At 63.7% G+C, this 16,364-nt stretch overlaps 1 protein-coding gene across 3 annotated transcripts in view; it reads left to right on the top strand.

Annotated features, from left to right (window-relative positions):
• The window catches only part of OSBPL2 (oxysterol binding protein like 2), a 42,395-nt gene that overhangs the window by 19,107 nt on the left and 6,924 nt on the right, over positions 1–16,364 (top strand). For all 3 annotated transcript variants that reach the window (XM_070051636.1, XM_070051637.1, XM_051842436.2), the window contains 7 exons: positions 255–330; positions 5,482–5,616; positions 6,318–6,415; positions 11,290–11,472; positions 12,692–12,799; positions 13,491–13,580; positions 15,867–15,990. In XM_070051636.1, coding sequence (XP_069907737.1) covers positions 255–330; positions 5,482–5,616; positions 6,318–6,415; positions 11,290–11,472; positions 12,692–12,799; positions 13,491–13,580; positions 15,867–15,990 — 814 coding nt within the window. The remainder of the gene's footprint in view (positions 1–254; positions 331–5,481; positions 5,617–6,317; positions 6,416–11,289; positions 11,473–12,691; positions 12,800–13,490; positions 13,581–15,866; positions 15,991–16,364) is intronic.

The raw sequence follows: 16,364 nt of genomic DNA, 5'->3' as shown, positions 1-16,364 counted from the left end.
TCTGTCCTTGTCCTGCCCCAGGCGGCTGCCTCTGGGGCAGGCAGGAGGCCCCGAGGGGGGCAGCAGGTGTGTCCTCCTCCCCCACTTTGGAGGAGGACACACGGTGTGGCTGCAGGGGTCCAGGACTCCCAGCCGTCACAGCCATCCCAGAGGCCCGGCTCCGAGTAGAGGCGCCAGTGTTCAGCTGTGACACACTGGGGCGGGCCGTCTGTGTGCGGTGCGGTGACATGCGTGTGGCCTTGCCGCCCTCACAGGACCTGCCTGCCCGCCCCGATGTTCACCCGGAGCGACTTCAGCGTCTGGAGCATCCTGAAGAAGTGCATCGGCCTGGTGAGCGGAGGGCTCGTCCCCGAGCCCAGGGTGCACCCCTGCGCGTCCTCCTTGCGGGCACTGGCGCTCGTCCCCGAGCCCAGGGTGCACCCCTGCGCGTCCTCCGTGCGGGCACTGGCGCTCGTCCCCGAGCCCAGAGCGCACCCCTGCGCGTCCTCCGTGCGGGCACTGGCGCCCGTCCCCGAGCCCGGAGCGCACCCCTGCGCGTCCTCCGTGCAGGCACTGGCGCCGGTCCCCGAGCCCGGAGCGCATCCCTGCGCGTCCTCCGTGCGGGCACTGGCGCTCGTCCCCGAGCCCGGAGTGCACCCCTGCGCGTCCTCCGTGCGGGCACTGGCGCTCGTCCCCGAGCCCGGAGTGCACCCCTGTGCGTCCTCCGTGCGGGCACTGGCGCTCGTCCCCGAGCCCAGAGTGCACCCCTGCGCGTCCTCCGTGCGGGCACTGGCGCTCGTCCCTGAGCCCAGAGTGCACCCCTGCGCGTCCTCCGTGCGGGCACTGGCGCTCGTCCCCGAGCCCGGAGCGCACCCCTGCGCGTCCTCCGTGCGGGCACTGGCGCTCGTCCCCGAGCCCAGAGCGCACCCATGCACGTCCTCCGTGCGGGCACTGGCGCCCGTCCCCGAGCCTGGAGCGCACCCCTGCGTGTCCTCCGTGCGGGCACTGGCGCCCGTCCCCGAGCCTGGAGCGCACCCCTGCGTGTCCTCCGTGCGGGCACTGTGCTTGCGTAGGAGAATGCGCTGTGTGTGTGTGGAGCGTGACGTCGCGGTGATGACCAGGGCAGGTGTTCGCCCCGCGCACGCATCCCACATCGGAGTGCCAGGTGTGAGCCGTGGTCCCAGCCCCGACTCCAGCTTCCTGCTGATGCTCGGGGAGACCCCGGCTGAGCTCCCAGCTCCTCCCTCCGGCCGGCCCCGCCCCAGCCGTTGAGAGTGGACCAGCGGTTGGGATCTCTCTGCTTCTCAAATTAAAAAAAAAAAAAAAAAAAAGAACACTTAAATGTGTCTAACAGGAAGGGAACAAATAGAGCAGGAAAACAAGCGTGCAAGTGGGCTTGTGCGGCAGGCGCTCCCAGGGCCGGGCACGCGTGCTTCCCCAGGGCCGAGCACGCGTGCTTCCCCAGGGCCGGGCACGCGTGCTTCCCCAGGGCCGGGCACGCGTGCTTCCCCAGGGCCGGGCACGCGTGCTTCCCCAGGGCCGGGCACGCGTGCCCCTGCCAGCAGGGTGGCGTCCCTCCCCCCGTTCACCTGTGTTCCCGGGTGCAGTCAGCGTGGTCCTCGGTGCCTCGTTCAGGTTGCTGGGCTGTTGGCTTCGGGAGCCCCTGCGGGGGAGCCCCGCCTGCCGTGAACCCCAGCTTTCAGGCTCCTGGGGACCCCTGGGTCCCCCCGCGTTCTCCTTGCCTCCGCCCAAGGAGCCTTCTGAGGCTCAGGAGGCAGGACCCCGGCCGGCTGTGTCCCCCACCCCGTCGGCTCTCGAGCTGGACGAGTGTGTGCTGTGCCGTGTGCACATGGACCCGTGTGCTGGCGTCTAAAACCACGCGTGTGGAGTTCGCTCTTCTACCAGCGGTTTTTGCTGAGATGTAGACTGTTTCGGACCGACAGGCACCTCTGTCTGTCTGGCTGGCCCGGAGATGAACCCTGTCAGGCATCTGCCAGTCCAGTTGCCCCGTCTTTGGTCATTGGAGGCCTCTGCCAGGCAGTTCTGATCCTTGAGAAGACGCCCAGGCTCACCCCGCACATTTCCTGTCCCGGTTCCGGAATCGGCCGCTGTCAGGGCCACGGCCGGGCTGCAGCTGGGGGCCGTGGGTCCTGTTTCTGGGTCTCTTCAGGCGTCGAGCTGGGAACCTTGTTTTTGTTCGTTTCAACTTTGCTTCAGATTCGTGAAGGCAGGCGTGTCCTGGCAGTGTCTCTCCCTCCTCACTGGCCGGTTGCCAGGGTGCTGCACCCAGATGTGACACGTTTACCTTGTCCCACGCGTGTGCTGACAGCCCTGGGACCACGCGTGTCTGTTGGCTTCTGTGGTTCTTTGTGTCCTTAGGGAACATCTCAGATTACTGAGCTGTGAAGTCGTCTGGGGGCCGGTGCTGTGGCACAGTGGGTGCTGTGGCACAGTGGGGTAAGCCGCTGGCATCCCAAATTGGAGTGCCTGGTCCGAGTCCCGGTTACTCCACACTTCCGGTTCAGCTTCCTGCGATGGGCCTGGGAGACTCAGGTGGAGCGCCTGGCTCAGCCCTGGCTGTTGTGGCCGTTTGGGGAATGAAGCAGCACACAGAAAATGCTCTGTGTCTGTCTCTTCTTCTGTTTCTGTCACTCTGCCTTTAAACAAGTAAATGTTTAAAAAATAAAACCAGCCGGGGTCATTCTTCTCTGGGTGATTATGCCAGAGAGGGAACCAGGTAGGCATGTTCATTTAATTTTTGATGTTAGATAGCTCATTTGTTCTTTCTCTCTCTCTCTCTTCTTTTTTTTTTTTCTTTTCTCTTCCTTTTTCATTCCTTCGTTCCTCTCAGATTTTATGTATTTATTTGAGAGGGAGAGATGGAGAGAAAGGTCTTCCATCCTCTGGTTCACTCCCCAGTTGACCGCCACGGGCAGAGCTTCTTCCGGGTCTCCCATGTGGGTGCAGGGCCCAAGGACTTGGGCATCTTCCAGTGCTTTCCCAGGCCACAGCAGGGAGCTGAATCAGAAGTGGAGCAGCCGGGACAGGAACTGGCGCCCGTGTGGGCTGCTCTTGCCTCAGGCAGAGGCTTAGCCTGCTGCACTACAGTGCTGGCCCCATTTCTAAATGCTTATTTTTGTTTTTATCTGCTTGAAAGGCAGAGCGAAACACATGTGGGGTGGGGCGGGGAGAGGCTTCTGTGTGGGTCTCTCTGTGAAGCTGTTCCGCCCTCACACGGCCGCCCTGCGGTTTTCTGGACCGGTGTCCTGTTGCTGGAAATTTGGGTCACTTCTGGTCGTGGCTGAGTTTTGCGGTGCTGTGGGAGCCAGCCCTGCATGATGTCCGCCCAGGCCGCCCAGAGGTCATCGGGTGTGGAGCTTTGCTGCCCACGGCGGGACCCGCAGGCTGCGCGTGGTGTCCGGCCAGCAGCAGGGGTGGGGCCTGGGCTCCGAGCCTTGCCCGCGGCGTGGGGAGCGCTGGTCTCCCCAGCTGAGCAGGCCAGCGTCTCCTGCGCTTGGCGCTGCTTCTTCCCTGCCCAGCGCCGGCTTCTCTGGCCCCAGCTGCCGCCAGCTGTGGCGTCGTCAGCTCGTGGAAGGGAAGTTAGCTCTCGTCTGGGGTAAAAACCGCAGGTTATGTCTGCTTCTCTCCGCTCTTCTGAGTCTCCTCAGCACCCACGTCTCCCGCCCCCTCCTCGCGAGGCAGCTGGGGTCCCGGGCTCTCGTCCCGCCCTGCTCTGCAGAGGCAGCCTCACTGCTCCTGCCCCTGCCCCTGCCCCTGCCCCGGCCTCAGGGGTGGTCTGTGGGTGGCAGTGTGTGAGCAGGGCCCAGGGCCTCCCGGAGTGCCGCCACAGCACTCAGAGGGTCACTTTGCCCCCATGCTGCGGGCAGGGGCGCAGGGCCCTCAGCACGGGCGCCACAGCCTGTTCTGGTCCCAGCGGCCGCGACAGCTCTCACCTGGGCCCCTCCTGCCCCCGCCTCTCACTCCGCCTCCCCACCTTTGCTTCAGCCGCACCGGCCCTGGCCTCTCTGAAGGACCTGTCCTGCCGACAGCAGCTGTGCCTCTTCCTGGCCGCCCTCCTGCCTTCTCTGTCAAAGTCCATCCTCCCTAGAAACAGTCAGAGGCAGGCCGCACGTGACCCCTCCCCTGGGCTGGGGGCTCAGGGAGCGGGAGCCACAGCCCACCTTGTGCCTGCAGGTTTGGAGCAGATGCCCGCGGGCTCTGGAAGTGTTACTGCTGGGCCTGGGCTCTGCTTTTTAAAGTTTAATTTTAATTAATTGATTGATTAATTTGAGACACAGGGAGGAGGAGAGAGAGACATTCACAGGCAGAGCCCGCAGCCACTGGTTCACTGCCCGGGCCCTGTGGTGACGGCCAGGCCAGGCCAGAGCTGGATCTGGGGACGTGGGGGTGGCCGGGACCGTCACTTGAGCCGTTGCCTGCCGCCCAGGGCACTGCAGTGTCACTCTGGGGGCAGTGGAAACCAGGTGACTTACGATCGTGTTTTTAAAGGTTTATTTACTTGAAATGCGGAGCAGCAGAGAAAGGAGAGAGAGTCTTCCGTCTGCTGGTTTATTCCCCGAATGGCCACAGTGGCCAGGTCTGGGCCCTGCTAAAGCCAGGAGTCAGTAGTCCCTCGGGCTCTCCCATGTGGGCGGCAGGGGCTCGAGTACGTGGGCCACCTCCGCTGCCTTCCCAGGTGCAGGGGGGAGGCGGGCTGGGTCAGAGCAGCCACTCGGGTACGGTGCTGAGCCTGGGGCGCAGGGAAGCTGCTGGGCCATGGCACCGGCCCCTTTAAAACAGTCTGAAGAATGTGTTTGAGAGGCAGAGACAGAAGGCGAGACGGCGAGAGCTCCCATCTGAAGTCAGTTCCTCTGACGCCCACAACAGCCAGGCTGGGCCAGGAGCCGGGAGCCCGGGCCAGCTCTCTCTCAGGGGTGGCAGGAACCCAACTACTTAAACCATCACCACTGCCTCCCAGAGCCGGGGATTAAGCCAGGCACTGCCGTGTGGGACGCGGGCTGTGAGCATCTTGGCCGTCTTTGTTGATGTGAGGGAAGCTCGCGTTTGGTGCCCGATGTGGAAATGGAGTGGGGAGGGACAGCTGCAGGTGGCCGGCGGTGGCTCCTGCCCAGGCTGCCTGCGCACCGCGGGTTGGGTTTGGGGTAGTGGCCTGGGGGCGTGGCGAGGACGCGGGGGAGGCCTCTCTGGGCTGGGCAGTGGCTCCACATGGGGTCGGACGGAAGCTGCTGAGCGAGGCCCCTGGGGCAGGAGTGCCAAGGGCAGCTGGCAACCCCAGAGGGTCTGCGCCATCTCGATCCCGCCCAGGGCCGGATTCTGCAGCTCCGTGCAGTGACTGTGCGCGTGGGGCCGTGTGAGGCCCGGGGCTGGGGAGGTGAGAGCAGGCCTCCCAGGAGCCTGGGAGGTGAGAGCAGGCCTCCCAGGAGCCCGGGAGGTGAGAGCAGGCCTCCCAGGAGCCCGGGAGGTAAGAGCAGGCCTCCCCAGGAGCTGTCGAAGATCACGATGCCCATCGCCTTCAACGAGCCCTTGAGCTTCCTGCAGCGGATCACAGAGTACATGGAGCACGTGTACCTCGTGCACCAGGCCTCCCGGCAGCCCCAGGCCCTGGACAGGATGCAGGTGTGTGCGTGGCGGTCGGGGCCGGCGGCGCGTGTCTGCGCAGCCTGGTGCTGGCTTCCTAGGCTGTGTGCGTGTGTGGCGTGTGCAGGGGTGTGTGTGCACGTGTGTGTCCTTGGACGTGTGACTGTGGCCACAGTAGCATGTGCATTTCTGCTTGCATGAGTGTGTGTGTGTGTGTGCACGTTTGTGTATGTGGGCACACGTGCAAGTGTGTACTGAAATGTGTGAATTCATGTGTATGCAGGGTGTGTATGCATGTGCACACATTTGTGTGTGCGGCTGCATGTATGTATGTGTGTGGATGCGTGTGTGAATGCATGCATGGCTACACGTGTGTTGCACACTTGTGTGTGGGTGCACTGTGTTGTGTGCAGGTGCACGTGTGTGTATGCACACATGTACATGTGTTTGAGTCCGTGGGCACATGTATGTGCAGCTGTGTCCTCGGGGGGTGTGTGTGTGAGGCAGGCAGACAGCGTGCCGCAGCGCGTGCCAGGCAGAGCCGAGCCTGACGAGAGAAGCGAGTGTGGTTCTTCCGGGGGCTTTGAGGAGCTGGGGGAGGGGCAGCATCCCCGGACGTCCCGTGGCACAGAGCGTGGGGCCGGTGGGGAGCTGACACGTCGCAGAGGGGGTGACAGACGCCGAGTGCCGCGGGCGCTCCGCGCTGAGTCGCTCCTCCCGGTCCTGTGCCTCGTTTGCAGTCCGTGGCTGCGTTTGCGGTGTCGGCTGTGGCTTCCCAGTGGGAGAGGACAGGCAAACCCTTCAACCCGCTCTTGGGAGAGACATACGAACTCGTCAGGTAAGGAAGAGGCCGCCGCGAGCGCTTGTCAGTGGCAGGTGCCGGCCGTCGGGGAGCCCCCGGGCCTGGGAGGGTCGGGCTGGGGCGCGTCCCCCTGCCGGCTCTGGAATGCTGTGGCCAGGGAGGAGACGTGGCACGTACGTGGAGCGTGGTGCTGATGGTGCCGCCAACCCCTCGTGACGGCAGCAGAGCTGGAAGTGGCGCCTCCGATGCCTCGGAGTCAGGAGTGGCTGTGACGTCCACGGACGCGGGCACGTGTGACATGGGTCAAGCAGTGAACTAAAGTGGAAGTAGACAGTAAGCAGTGACACTAGGCCGTTTCCCCAGGCATCTCGGTGTGGGTGCTGGAAGGGCAGGTGTCGGGGGGGGGGACAAGGGCACCGCGGGAGCTGTGGGGCTCGGGCGGGGCGGACGAGCGGCCCCCAGAGCACGGCGCCCCCGCGAGATTCTCCTGAGCTGTGCCCCCCCCCCCCGCCAGAGTCCTTCAGGCTGCACCTCCTCCCCCACCTTCCAGCCTCATCCTTGTGGTCACCATGCGGACGTCCACAGACTGGCTCGGGGCCGGCGCTGTGGCGCAGCCGGTTAATGCCCTCACCTGCAGTGCCGGCATCCCATATGGGCGCCGGTTCGAGACCTGGCTGCTCTTCTTCCAATCTGTCTCTCTGCTGTGGCCTGGGGAAGCAGTGGAGGATGCCCAAGTCCTGGGGCCCTGCACCCGCCTGGAGGAAGCTCCTGGCTCCTGGCTTCAGATCGGCCCAGCTCCAGCTGTTGCAGCCAATTGGGGAGTGAACCAGCGGATAGAAGACCCCTCTCTCTCTCTCTCTCTCTGCCTCTCCTCTCTGTAACTCTGACTTGCAAATAAATACATAAATCTTTAAAAAGACTGGCTCAGGACATGCAGTGGGCAGCACTGCTCAGGACTGGCCTGGAGCCTGGAGGGAACCTCCCCCCGCCCCCACAGTGTCACAAGCAGAGGGCAGCGCGGCGTGGCCGAGGCGCGGGACGGAGGGCTGGCATCTGGGACTCTCGGTCCTGCCCTCTCCTGGTCCCCAGGCTGCTGGGGAGGTTTATGGGCCCAGGAAGGTGGTGAGGAGCGAGCGGGGCTCGGAGAGCAGGGTCTGCTGTGTCCTGGGCCCCTCCCAGAGGGGTGGAGCCCAGCACCTGCAGCCCGCTCTGCCACAGGGATGGAGGTTTGGACGGACGACAGCACAGGAGCCAGCAGGCGGGTGGAGGGAGGGCTCCCTCATCATCTTGGCTTTTTTTAATTAAACACTTATTTATTTATTTGAGTTACACGGAGAGAGGGAGAGACAGAGAGGTCTTCCTTCTGCTGGGTCACTCCCCAGATGACTTCAACAGCCAGGGCTGGGCCAGGCCAAAGCCAGGAGCCAGGAGCTTCCTCCAGGTCTCCCACGCAGGTGCAGGGACCCAAGTACTTGGGCCACCCTCTGCTACTTTCCCAGGCCATCAGCCGGGAGCTGGGTTGGAAGTGGAGCAGCTGGGACTCGAACTGGCGCCCACATGGGATGGCAGCACTGTGGGCTGTGGCTTTACCTGCTGCGCTGCAGCGCTGGCCCCGTCATCTTGTTTTCTGTGGAAAGGGAAGTCCTGCCAAAATGCCGCCTCTGACTGAATTCTAGTTAATTGGTTTTTCCCTGGAGTATTTTATTTAAGTCAAGTCTGCTTTTAATTACAAGAATATGATCTTTATAGAAAATGTACAATATCGGCCGGCGCCGCAGCTCACTAGGCTAATCCTCCACCTGTAGTGCCGGCACACCGGGTTCTAGTCCCGGTCGGGGCGCCGGATTCTGTCCCGGTTGCCCCTCTTCCAGTCCAGCTCTCTGCTGTGGCCAGGGAGTGCAGTGGAGGATGGCCCAGGTGCTTGGGCCCTGCACTGGCATGGGAGACCAGGGGAAGCACCTGGCTCCTGGCTGCAGATCAGTGTGGTGCGCCGGCCGCAGCGGCCATTGGAGGGTGAACCAACGGCAAAGGAAGACCTTTCTCTCTGTCCCTCTCACTGTCCACTCTGCCTGTCAAAAAAAAAAAAAGTACAATGTCGACAGAAGTAGAAAAGACAAATCAGACGTGACGCCCGAAAGCCGGTCACTGTCGACGTTTCAGTGGACCTGTCTGTGTGCGCGTTTGTGCGATGTGGGGCATTCACCGGTGTGCTGGGCTCACCGGGTCACTCCGGGGTGCTGAGGTTGTCTACTCAGTGTCTCCTTGGTGGTAAGACACGTTTCACAGTGTAGCGTTTCTGTAACGTGTGTGTGTGTTTTAATGTATGTATCTGTCTGAAAGGTCGAGTTAGAGAGAGCTACCTCCATCTGCTGCCTCACGCCCGGTGGCCGCGGTGACTGCGGCCCGGAGCCTCTGGCCTGCCGTGCACTGGGCCACCCTCTGCTGCTTCCCAAGTGCACGAGCAGGGCGCCGGGTCTCCTGCTGCCGCCCTGTGGAACGCTGGCGTCTGGACGGTGGCTCTACCCCCGGTGCCACACGCCAGCTCCTGCATGGCACGGTTTAATCTGCGGCATTTTTTCGTTAAACTCAGAGAAGCACAGATGCTTTGGAATCACAGGGCACTGTCGTGGGGCCTTTGTTGCACAGTTGGTGACCGGGAGCCCCCCGGTGGTGAGTGCGTGCCGGGGCTGCCTGGGCCTGGAGGCCTCCGCCCGGGGTTCAGCCCACGCGTTGCTGGTGCTGGTTTTCTGCCCATGGGGAAGGGGTGTTACCACGGTGATGCGGGCCTCCTGTGCGCAGGCGCTGGGGCCAGGGTCTCTGATTCTCAGGGCTCTGCTGCTGGCCCCTCTCACCTCGGCTTGGTGGGGCTGGGGATGTCTGGAGGTCTTGGTTTGATTTGGCAGCTCTGGGGAACTGGGTGGCCCAGTCCTGCTCTTTTTTTTTTTTTTTTTAAGAGTTATTTATTTGAGGCTGGCTCCGTGGCTCACTAGGCTAATCCTCCGCCTTGCAGCACCAGCACACCGGGTTCTAGTCCCGGTGGGGGCGCCAGATTCTGTCCCGGTTGCTCCTCTTCCAGGCCAGCTCTCTGCTGTGGCCCGGGAGTGCAGTGGAGGATAGCCCAAGTGCTTGGGCCCTGCACCCCATGGGAGACCAGGAGAAGCACCTGGCTCCTGCCATCGGATCAGCGCCTTGCGCCGGCCGCGGCGGCCTTTGGAGGGTGAACCAACGGCAAAGGAGGACCTTTCTCTCTGTCTCTCTCTCTCTCTCTCACTGTCCACTCTGCCTGTCAAAAAAATAAAATTTAAAAAAATTTTAAAAAAGTTATTTATTTGAAAGTTAAGAGAGAAAGGAGAGACAGGAAGATCTTTGTATCTGGTGGTTCGTTCCCGCATGGCCACAACTGCTGTTACTGGGCAGGCTGAAGCCGTGCTCCCGGAACTCCGTCCAGGTCTTCCACGGGGGCAGCAGGGGTCCCAGGGTGACCTGGAGAGAACGCCTGGCCCCTGGACTCGGCCCGGCCCGGCCCTGGGTGTTGTAGCCGTGTGGGGAGTGAGGACGCGAGGTTTCTGTCTCCTCCCTCTCTGTCACTCTGCCTTTCAAATAAATTAATAAGGTTCTTTCAAAAGAGAAATATTAAAATATCTTGAAGAACAGACCAGAACAAAAAGAGTTCTATGTTTTATTTTTATTTATTTGGAAGAAAGAGACAGGGACAGACAGAGAGCTCCCACCTGTGGGTACGCCCCCCAGAGGGTCTCAGAAGCTGGGGCTGGGCCAGGCTGAAGCCAGGGCCCAGAGCTCGGTCAGGTCCCTTGAGGGTGCAGGGACCCAGCTACGTGAACCACCTGCCGCTGCCCACAAGGTGAGCGCAGGCCCACGCAGTGGTGGGATGTGAACCCAGATGCTCCGGTGGGGTCAGGTGTCGACCGCTGTTTAAGGAAAAGAGGCACCCAGATTAAGAGATAGGAACAGCCCCAGACGCCAGCTGAGACGGGTCGGCCCGGTTCTTAACCTGCCCCGGGCACTGAATTCAGGGTTGACAAAATCGAGGCCCTGTGTCACGTGGCCCAGGCCCGGATGTCGGTGTCGGCTGTGCGTGGTGCGTCCTGTGGCTTAGGAGCCACGTCCAGGACCAGGTCGCTTCCCGGCGTCTGATCCCTGCAGACTGCTCTGGGAGAGCTAAAAATACCTTCCCTGTCTGAGACCGCGTTCCTTTGTGCGTCACGGACCTTGGAGGCAGCCTTTAAGTCTAATTTCTCAACTTTGCTTCCCTGTAATGATTGGAAGTTCTGTTCCAGTTAAGTTAGTAATCGTGTGGTTTGGCTTTTACGATTGCTGGTGACTGCAGCTGTAGGTGTATTCAGTTCCGGAACAATTAAAAGCGGACGCTCTTATTGAACGAGACTGTGTGAAGTTGCTGTTTCCTGGCCCGGGTGTAGGACAGCTGCTTCGTGGGAGTCTGAGAGCCTCCCGAGGGGCCTGAGGGAGCTCCGTGTGGAGGGGCTCACGTCCACGCACCCCTCTGGCCCGGCCCCGTGTGGCCTGGGTGGCCCCGGGGAGGTGAGCGGGCAGCTGTGCTCCTGCGGTGGCCAGGGGTGTGTGCTGGTGACGGCAGAGGCTGGAGCTAGACGTGTCTGTCGTGCAGTCCGGTACCCGTCAGTCCTTGATGAGCCTGCCGGGTGCCGGACCGCGGGCTCGTGTGACCGGCGGGCGTGCTGGTGTGCCAGGGGTGCTGGGTGCCGGACCGCGGGCTCGTGTGACTGGCGGGTGTGCTGGCGTGCCTGCCAGGTGCCGGGTGCCGGACAGTGAGCTCGTGTGACCGGCGGGCGTGCTGGCCTGCTCTGAACCCAAGGTGGCTGCCTGTTCTCCCTCGTCCTCTTATCCGTACCCCATCTTGTTTTTGGACCTAGGGAGGACCTGGGGTTCAGGTTCATATCCGAGCAGGTCAGTCACCACCCGCCCATCAGCGCGTTCTACTCGGAAGGTCTCAGTGAGGACTTCGTGTTCCACGGCTCCATCTACCCGAAGCTGCGGTTCTGGGGCAAGAGCGTGGAGGCCGAGCCCCGCGGGACCATCACACTGGAGCTCCTCAAGTGAGTGGCGCCAGGGCCGGGCTGGAAGGAACCCCAGACCCGTCCCTGGGGCACATCCTCCACGAGGTCCCGAGGGCCACGCTGCTCGCTGCCGGAGGCCCGCCCCTTCCCCGCGTGGTCCTGCAGTGCTTTCGCCACTTTTGGATTCGGTGCCTTTTGCTGTGTGAAATCCCGCTGGTGTCTGGGCAGCACTCCCGTGACGTCACACAGAAGGCGTGGGCCAGGCTGACCCCGAATGCCGTAGCCTGCGGCCTCTGCTTCCAAGCTGCCCTCCAAGCTGTGGGCAGCAGGCCCCGGCCCCCAGTCCTGGCCACCGGCTTCCTTTATCCCTCTCGGGCCCACGGGGAGAGAGCTGTGGAAGTGACAGCCCCCGCCCCCAGCCACACCTGCTGTGTGCTTGGTCACACTGACGTGCACAGTGAGGGGGGACAGAGGTCTGGGTCCGAGGTAAGGCTCACTGGAGGGGCTGTCTGCGAGGCTGCCCAGCGCCCCCTTCAAGTCAGACTCGGTGCGTCCAGTCCAAAGTCCACCCAAGGCTCTCAGAGCAGAAAGCAAGTGTCCAGTAGGTGCACACACGGCCAGGTGAGCCGTGTTTGCTTCCTGCTGGCCCTGCCTGGTTGGTTGCCAGGACCAGAGGAGCATGGTCCCCGCTCTGCCCGCAGGCGTATGTGGGCTGACGTGGCTCCAAGCGCAGTGACGGGCCCCTGTGTGAAGTGCTGCTCTCTGCTCTTTGGGGCTGGGGCATGGCGAGCCTTGCTGGTGAGCGCTGTAGGGTTCTGCCGGGAAGCTCAAGGTCTGGTGACGCCAGGCAGCACTCAGCTCCTGGCCGTGGCCCCTCAGAGGCGCAGGTCAGCATCAGCTGCAGCTCTGCCTGGGCAGGGCCGTTCGCGGCTGGACGGTGCAGACCACTGCCGGGGTCCCCAGGAGGCCAGGGGCTGTCTCAGGGCCCTGTTTCTGCAGCGTGTGTCTGGGGAGCGCTGGCCACTTGACAGGGGAGCGCTGCTCTCTGTCTCAGTCTGCGTCGCTCGTGACCCGTCTCGGCATCTAAGTAGAAAGCTTTGTTGATGCTACAAAGGAAGAAGGAACCGATTTCAAATGCGTGCCAGCTAAACAGCCACCCGGGACTTCAAAGGGACGTCGTGGCCTTCTGCCGGCCCCTGTCTGGTCTCCGCGTCTGAGGTCACGCAGCGTCTGTTTGTCTGGTTTCCGCTGTTTCCAGACATAATGAAGCCTACACCTGGACCAACCCCACCTGCTGCGTGCACAACGTCATCATCGGGAAGCTGTGGATTGAGCAGTACGGGACTGTGGAGATCCTGAACCACAGGTGACGCCCCTCCCCGCGGGCCCGCGCACGGAGCCGGGGTCTGCCCCCGGTGACAGTCCCCCCTCCCCACGGGCCCATGCACGGAGCCGGGGTCTGCCACCGGTGACAGCCCCTCCTCCCCACAGGGCCGTGCACGGAGCCGGGGTCTGCCCCCGGTGACAGCCCCTCCTCCCCGCGGGGCCCATGCACGGAACCGGGGTCCTGCCACCGGTGACAGCCCCTCCTCCCCGCGGGGCCCCGCCACCGGTGACAGCCCCTCCTCCCCGTGGGGCCCCGCCACCCGCCACAGCCCCTCCTCCCCGCGGGCTCCATGCGGGCTCCGTGCGGTGTCCAGGGCACCACGAAAGCGCCGTGTTGGCTGTTTTGTCTTCAGTCTAAGTCGTAATTTACTGGGAGATTCTGCACGGCACCAAAGGCGGCGCAGTGACATCCCCAGCGCCCACTGTCCGGGCTGGCGGTGTTGCTAACCGTGGAGAGGCTCACAGCAGTAAAAGCCACGTTTATGTGGTGTTTGGTGGGTTTGCCCAGCTCTGCAGCCACCGCCACAAGCCAGTCCCAAGACATTCCCGGCACCCGGCACCCAGCACCCAGCACCCAGCACAGCCCCTCGTGCCGGGTGTGGTCGTCCCTGCTCTGCTTTCTGCCTCTGTGGGTTGTGTCCTACAAGGAAGCCTGTGTTTCTCCCCTGCAGAACTGGAGACAAGTGCGTGCTGAACTTTAAACCCTGCGGGCTGTTTGGAAAAGAGCTTCACAAAGTGGAAGGGCACATTCAGGACAGAAAGTAGGTCCATGTGTAGCCGGGACGGTGTGTCCATGGGACAGTGTCCTTGGGGGCGGTGTGCCTGGGGACAGTGTCCTTGGGGGACGGTGTGCCCGGGAGACAGTGTCCTTGGGGGACGGTGTGCCCGGGGGACAGTGTACTTGGGGGGCGGTGTGCCCGGGGGACGGTGTACTTGGGGGGCGGTGTGCCCGGGGGACGGTGTGCCCAGGGACGGTGTGCCTGGGGGACGGTGTACTTGGGGACGGTGTGCCCAGGGGACGGTGTACTTGGGGGATGGTGTGTCCGGGGACGGTGTACTTGGGGACGGTGTACTTGGGGGACGGTGTGCCCGGGGGACGGTGTACTTGGGGGGCGGTGTGCCCGGGGGACGGTGTGCCCAGGGACGGTGTGCCTGGGGGACGGCGTACTTGGGGGACGGTGTGCCCGGGGATGGCGTACTTGGGGACGGTGTGCCCGGGGACGGTGTACTTGGGGACGGTGTACTTGGGGACGGTGTGCCCGGGGGACGGTGTACTTGGGGGACGGTGTGTCCGGGGGACGGTGTACTTGGGGGACGGTGTACTTGGGGGACGGTGTACTTGGGGGACGGTGTGCCCGGGGACGGTGTACTTGGGGACGGTGTACTTGGGGGATGGTGTGCCCGGGGACGGTGTACTTGGGGGACGGTGTACTTGGGGGACGGTGTGCCTGGGGACGGTGTACTTGGGGGCCAGTGTACTTGGGGACGGTGTGCCCGGGGACGGTGTACTTGGGGACGGTGTGCCCGGGGACGGTGTACTTGGGGACGGTGTACTTGGGGGACGGTGTACTTGGGGGACGGTGTGCCGGGGGATGGTGTACTTGGGGGATGGTGTACTTGGGGGACGGTGTGCCCGGGGACGGTGTACTTGGGGGACGGTGTACTTGGGGGATGGTGTGCCTGGGGGACGGTGTACTTGGGGGACGGTGTGTCCGGGGACGGTGTACTTGGGGACGGTGTGCCCGGGGACGGTGCGTGGTGTGCAAACGCTGTGCTTAGCCCTGAGCATCTCCTCGTGGTGGGAGAAGTTAGGGCTGTGTTGGGAAGTAGTCTGGTCGCTGAGCGCAGCAGCCGGGCCGGGCCAGTGCCGAGCGCGTGACCGCGGGGAGTGTGCAAGCGCTGGGCCCGTGTCCTCCTCCAAGTCAGCCTGGGAGGTTGGACACGTTCACTAGAGACAGGGCTGCAGTTCTACAGACAGAGCCGAGGCTTGGAGCCCTGACCGCGCGTCTCCTGCTGCACGTCAGGCAAAGCGCAAACACGGGCTTGTGTCAGCATCACTGTCACACGGCTGGTTCGTTCCGGGCTGCGTGCCGGGGCCTGTACAAGCTTTGGTGAGCGCAGTTAGCCGTGTCCCGCGAGTGTCGCTTTTGCTTGGGTCACTTTATGTTTCGGATCTCCGATTTCTCGGGCTTGTCTCCGGTAAGGATTTGGGCCGGGGACCTGCAGATTCCTTCCGGCTCCTGAAATCTGTGCGGTTTCAGCCGGAAGCTGGCTCCCAGCCTCGAGCTGTGAGGGCTCTGCTGGGGACAGAGACGGCTGCCAACGGCAGCTGGACTTGAGCCTCAGCACTCGGCAGCGGGGAGCTAGGACTTGGCGTGTGCGCTGTGCCGGCCCCTCCTCGGCAAGCCGGCCCCACAGCCTGTGCCGGGTGTGCCAGCACTGACGGCACGTCACCGTGTTTGAGTCGCTGGTTTTCCGTCGTGAACCTGAGTGCACCCTCCCTGGGGACAGGTGTGGCCCCGTATACTGTCGGTGGCCACCTGCCTCCCTGAGGCCCCCTGCGCCGGCTCTGTGCGGGCACCCAGCCTGCCTGAGCCCCGCTTCCAGGGAGAGGCGGCCGAGGGCCTGGCGGGGAGCGCAGGGCTGTGGGCGCTCCGCCCCTTAGGGAGTTGGGCTCCAGAGCTGCTTTTCAGGGAAGCGCCGCAGTCAGCAGGCAGTCAGCAGACAGCCAGGGGCCGGCTGGGCGTGGGGGGAAGATGGCGCGAGGGCGCCGGCACAGGAAATGCGGTGCGGCCTCAGTGGGAGGCCCTGGGTGCCTGCTCCTGTCCGCGCTGTCTCCCGTGGGCCCCGGTTCTCCCTTTGGGCTCGGTGCCTCGTTCCTTTTTCTGCTTTGGCGCTGCAGGGTCGGGACAGTTGCTGCCGCGCGGCGAGAGAGAACTCAAACTGACCCCGTGTTTGTCTCAAAGTTGGGAAACTGAGGCAGGGCCGGACCCGCGCTCGCGCTCAGAACGGTGTGTTCTCTGCCCCCGTGTGACCCTGTGACACAGCAAGAAGAAGCTGTTCGTGATCTACGGCAAGTGGACGGAGTGTCTGTGGGGCATCGACCCCGCCGCCTACGAGTCCTTCAGGAAGCAGGAGCGGAGAGGCGAGCCCCGGCGGAAGGCCAGGCAGGTGAGTGCTGGCGCCCGGCAGAGCGAGCCGGGCCGCCGAGGGCTGCCGGCGCTCCCCCAGGAGCCCGGTGCTTGGCCTGGCCTGCAGCCCACCCTGGGGGCACAGGGGCCCCCACAGCCGCCACAGCAGCAAGGGTGTCAGGTTTGTGTCAGATCACTGCCTGCGCCCCCCTGGCTTCGAGGCTGCCCTGGGGCGGGGCGGGGCCTGTGGATGTGGCCCTGTGGCTGGGCGTGGCCCCGTGGCTGGGGCCCCATGGCTGGGTGTGGCCCTGTGGATGTGGTCTCATGGCTGGGTGTGGCCCTGTGGCTGGGTGTGGCCCTGTGGTTGGGCTTGGCCCTGTAGGTGGACAGGGTGTGGCCTCGTGGCTGGCCATG

Source organism: Oryctolagus cuniculus, chromosome 11, assembly GCF_964237555.1.
Source record: "Oryctolagus cuniculus chromosome 11, mOryCun1.1, whole genome shotgun sequence".
NCBI classification, from domain to species: domain Eukaryota; kingdom Metazoa; phylum Chordata; class Mammalia; order Lagomorpha; family Leporidae; genus Oryctolagus; species Oryctolagus cuniculus.
The sequence above is the reverse complement of the archived record's forward strand: the minus strand, read 5'-3'. Positions and strand labels throughout refer to the sequence as shown.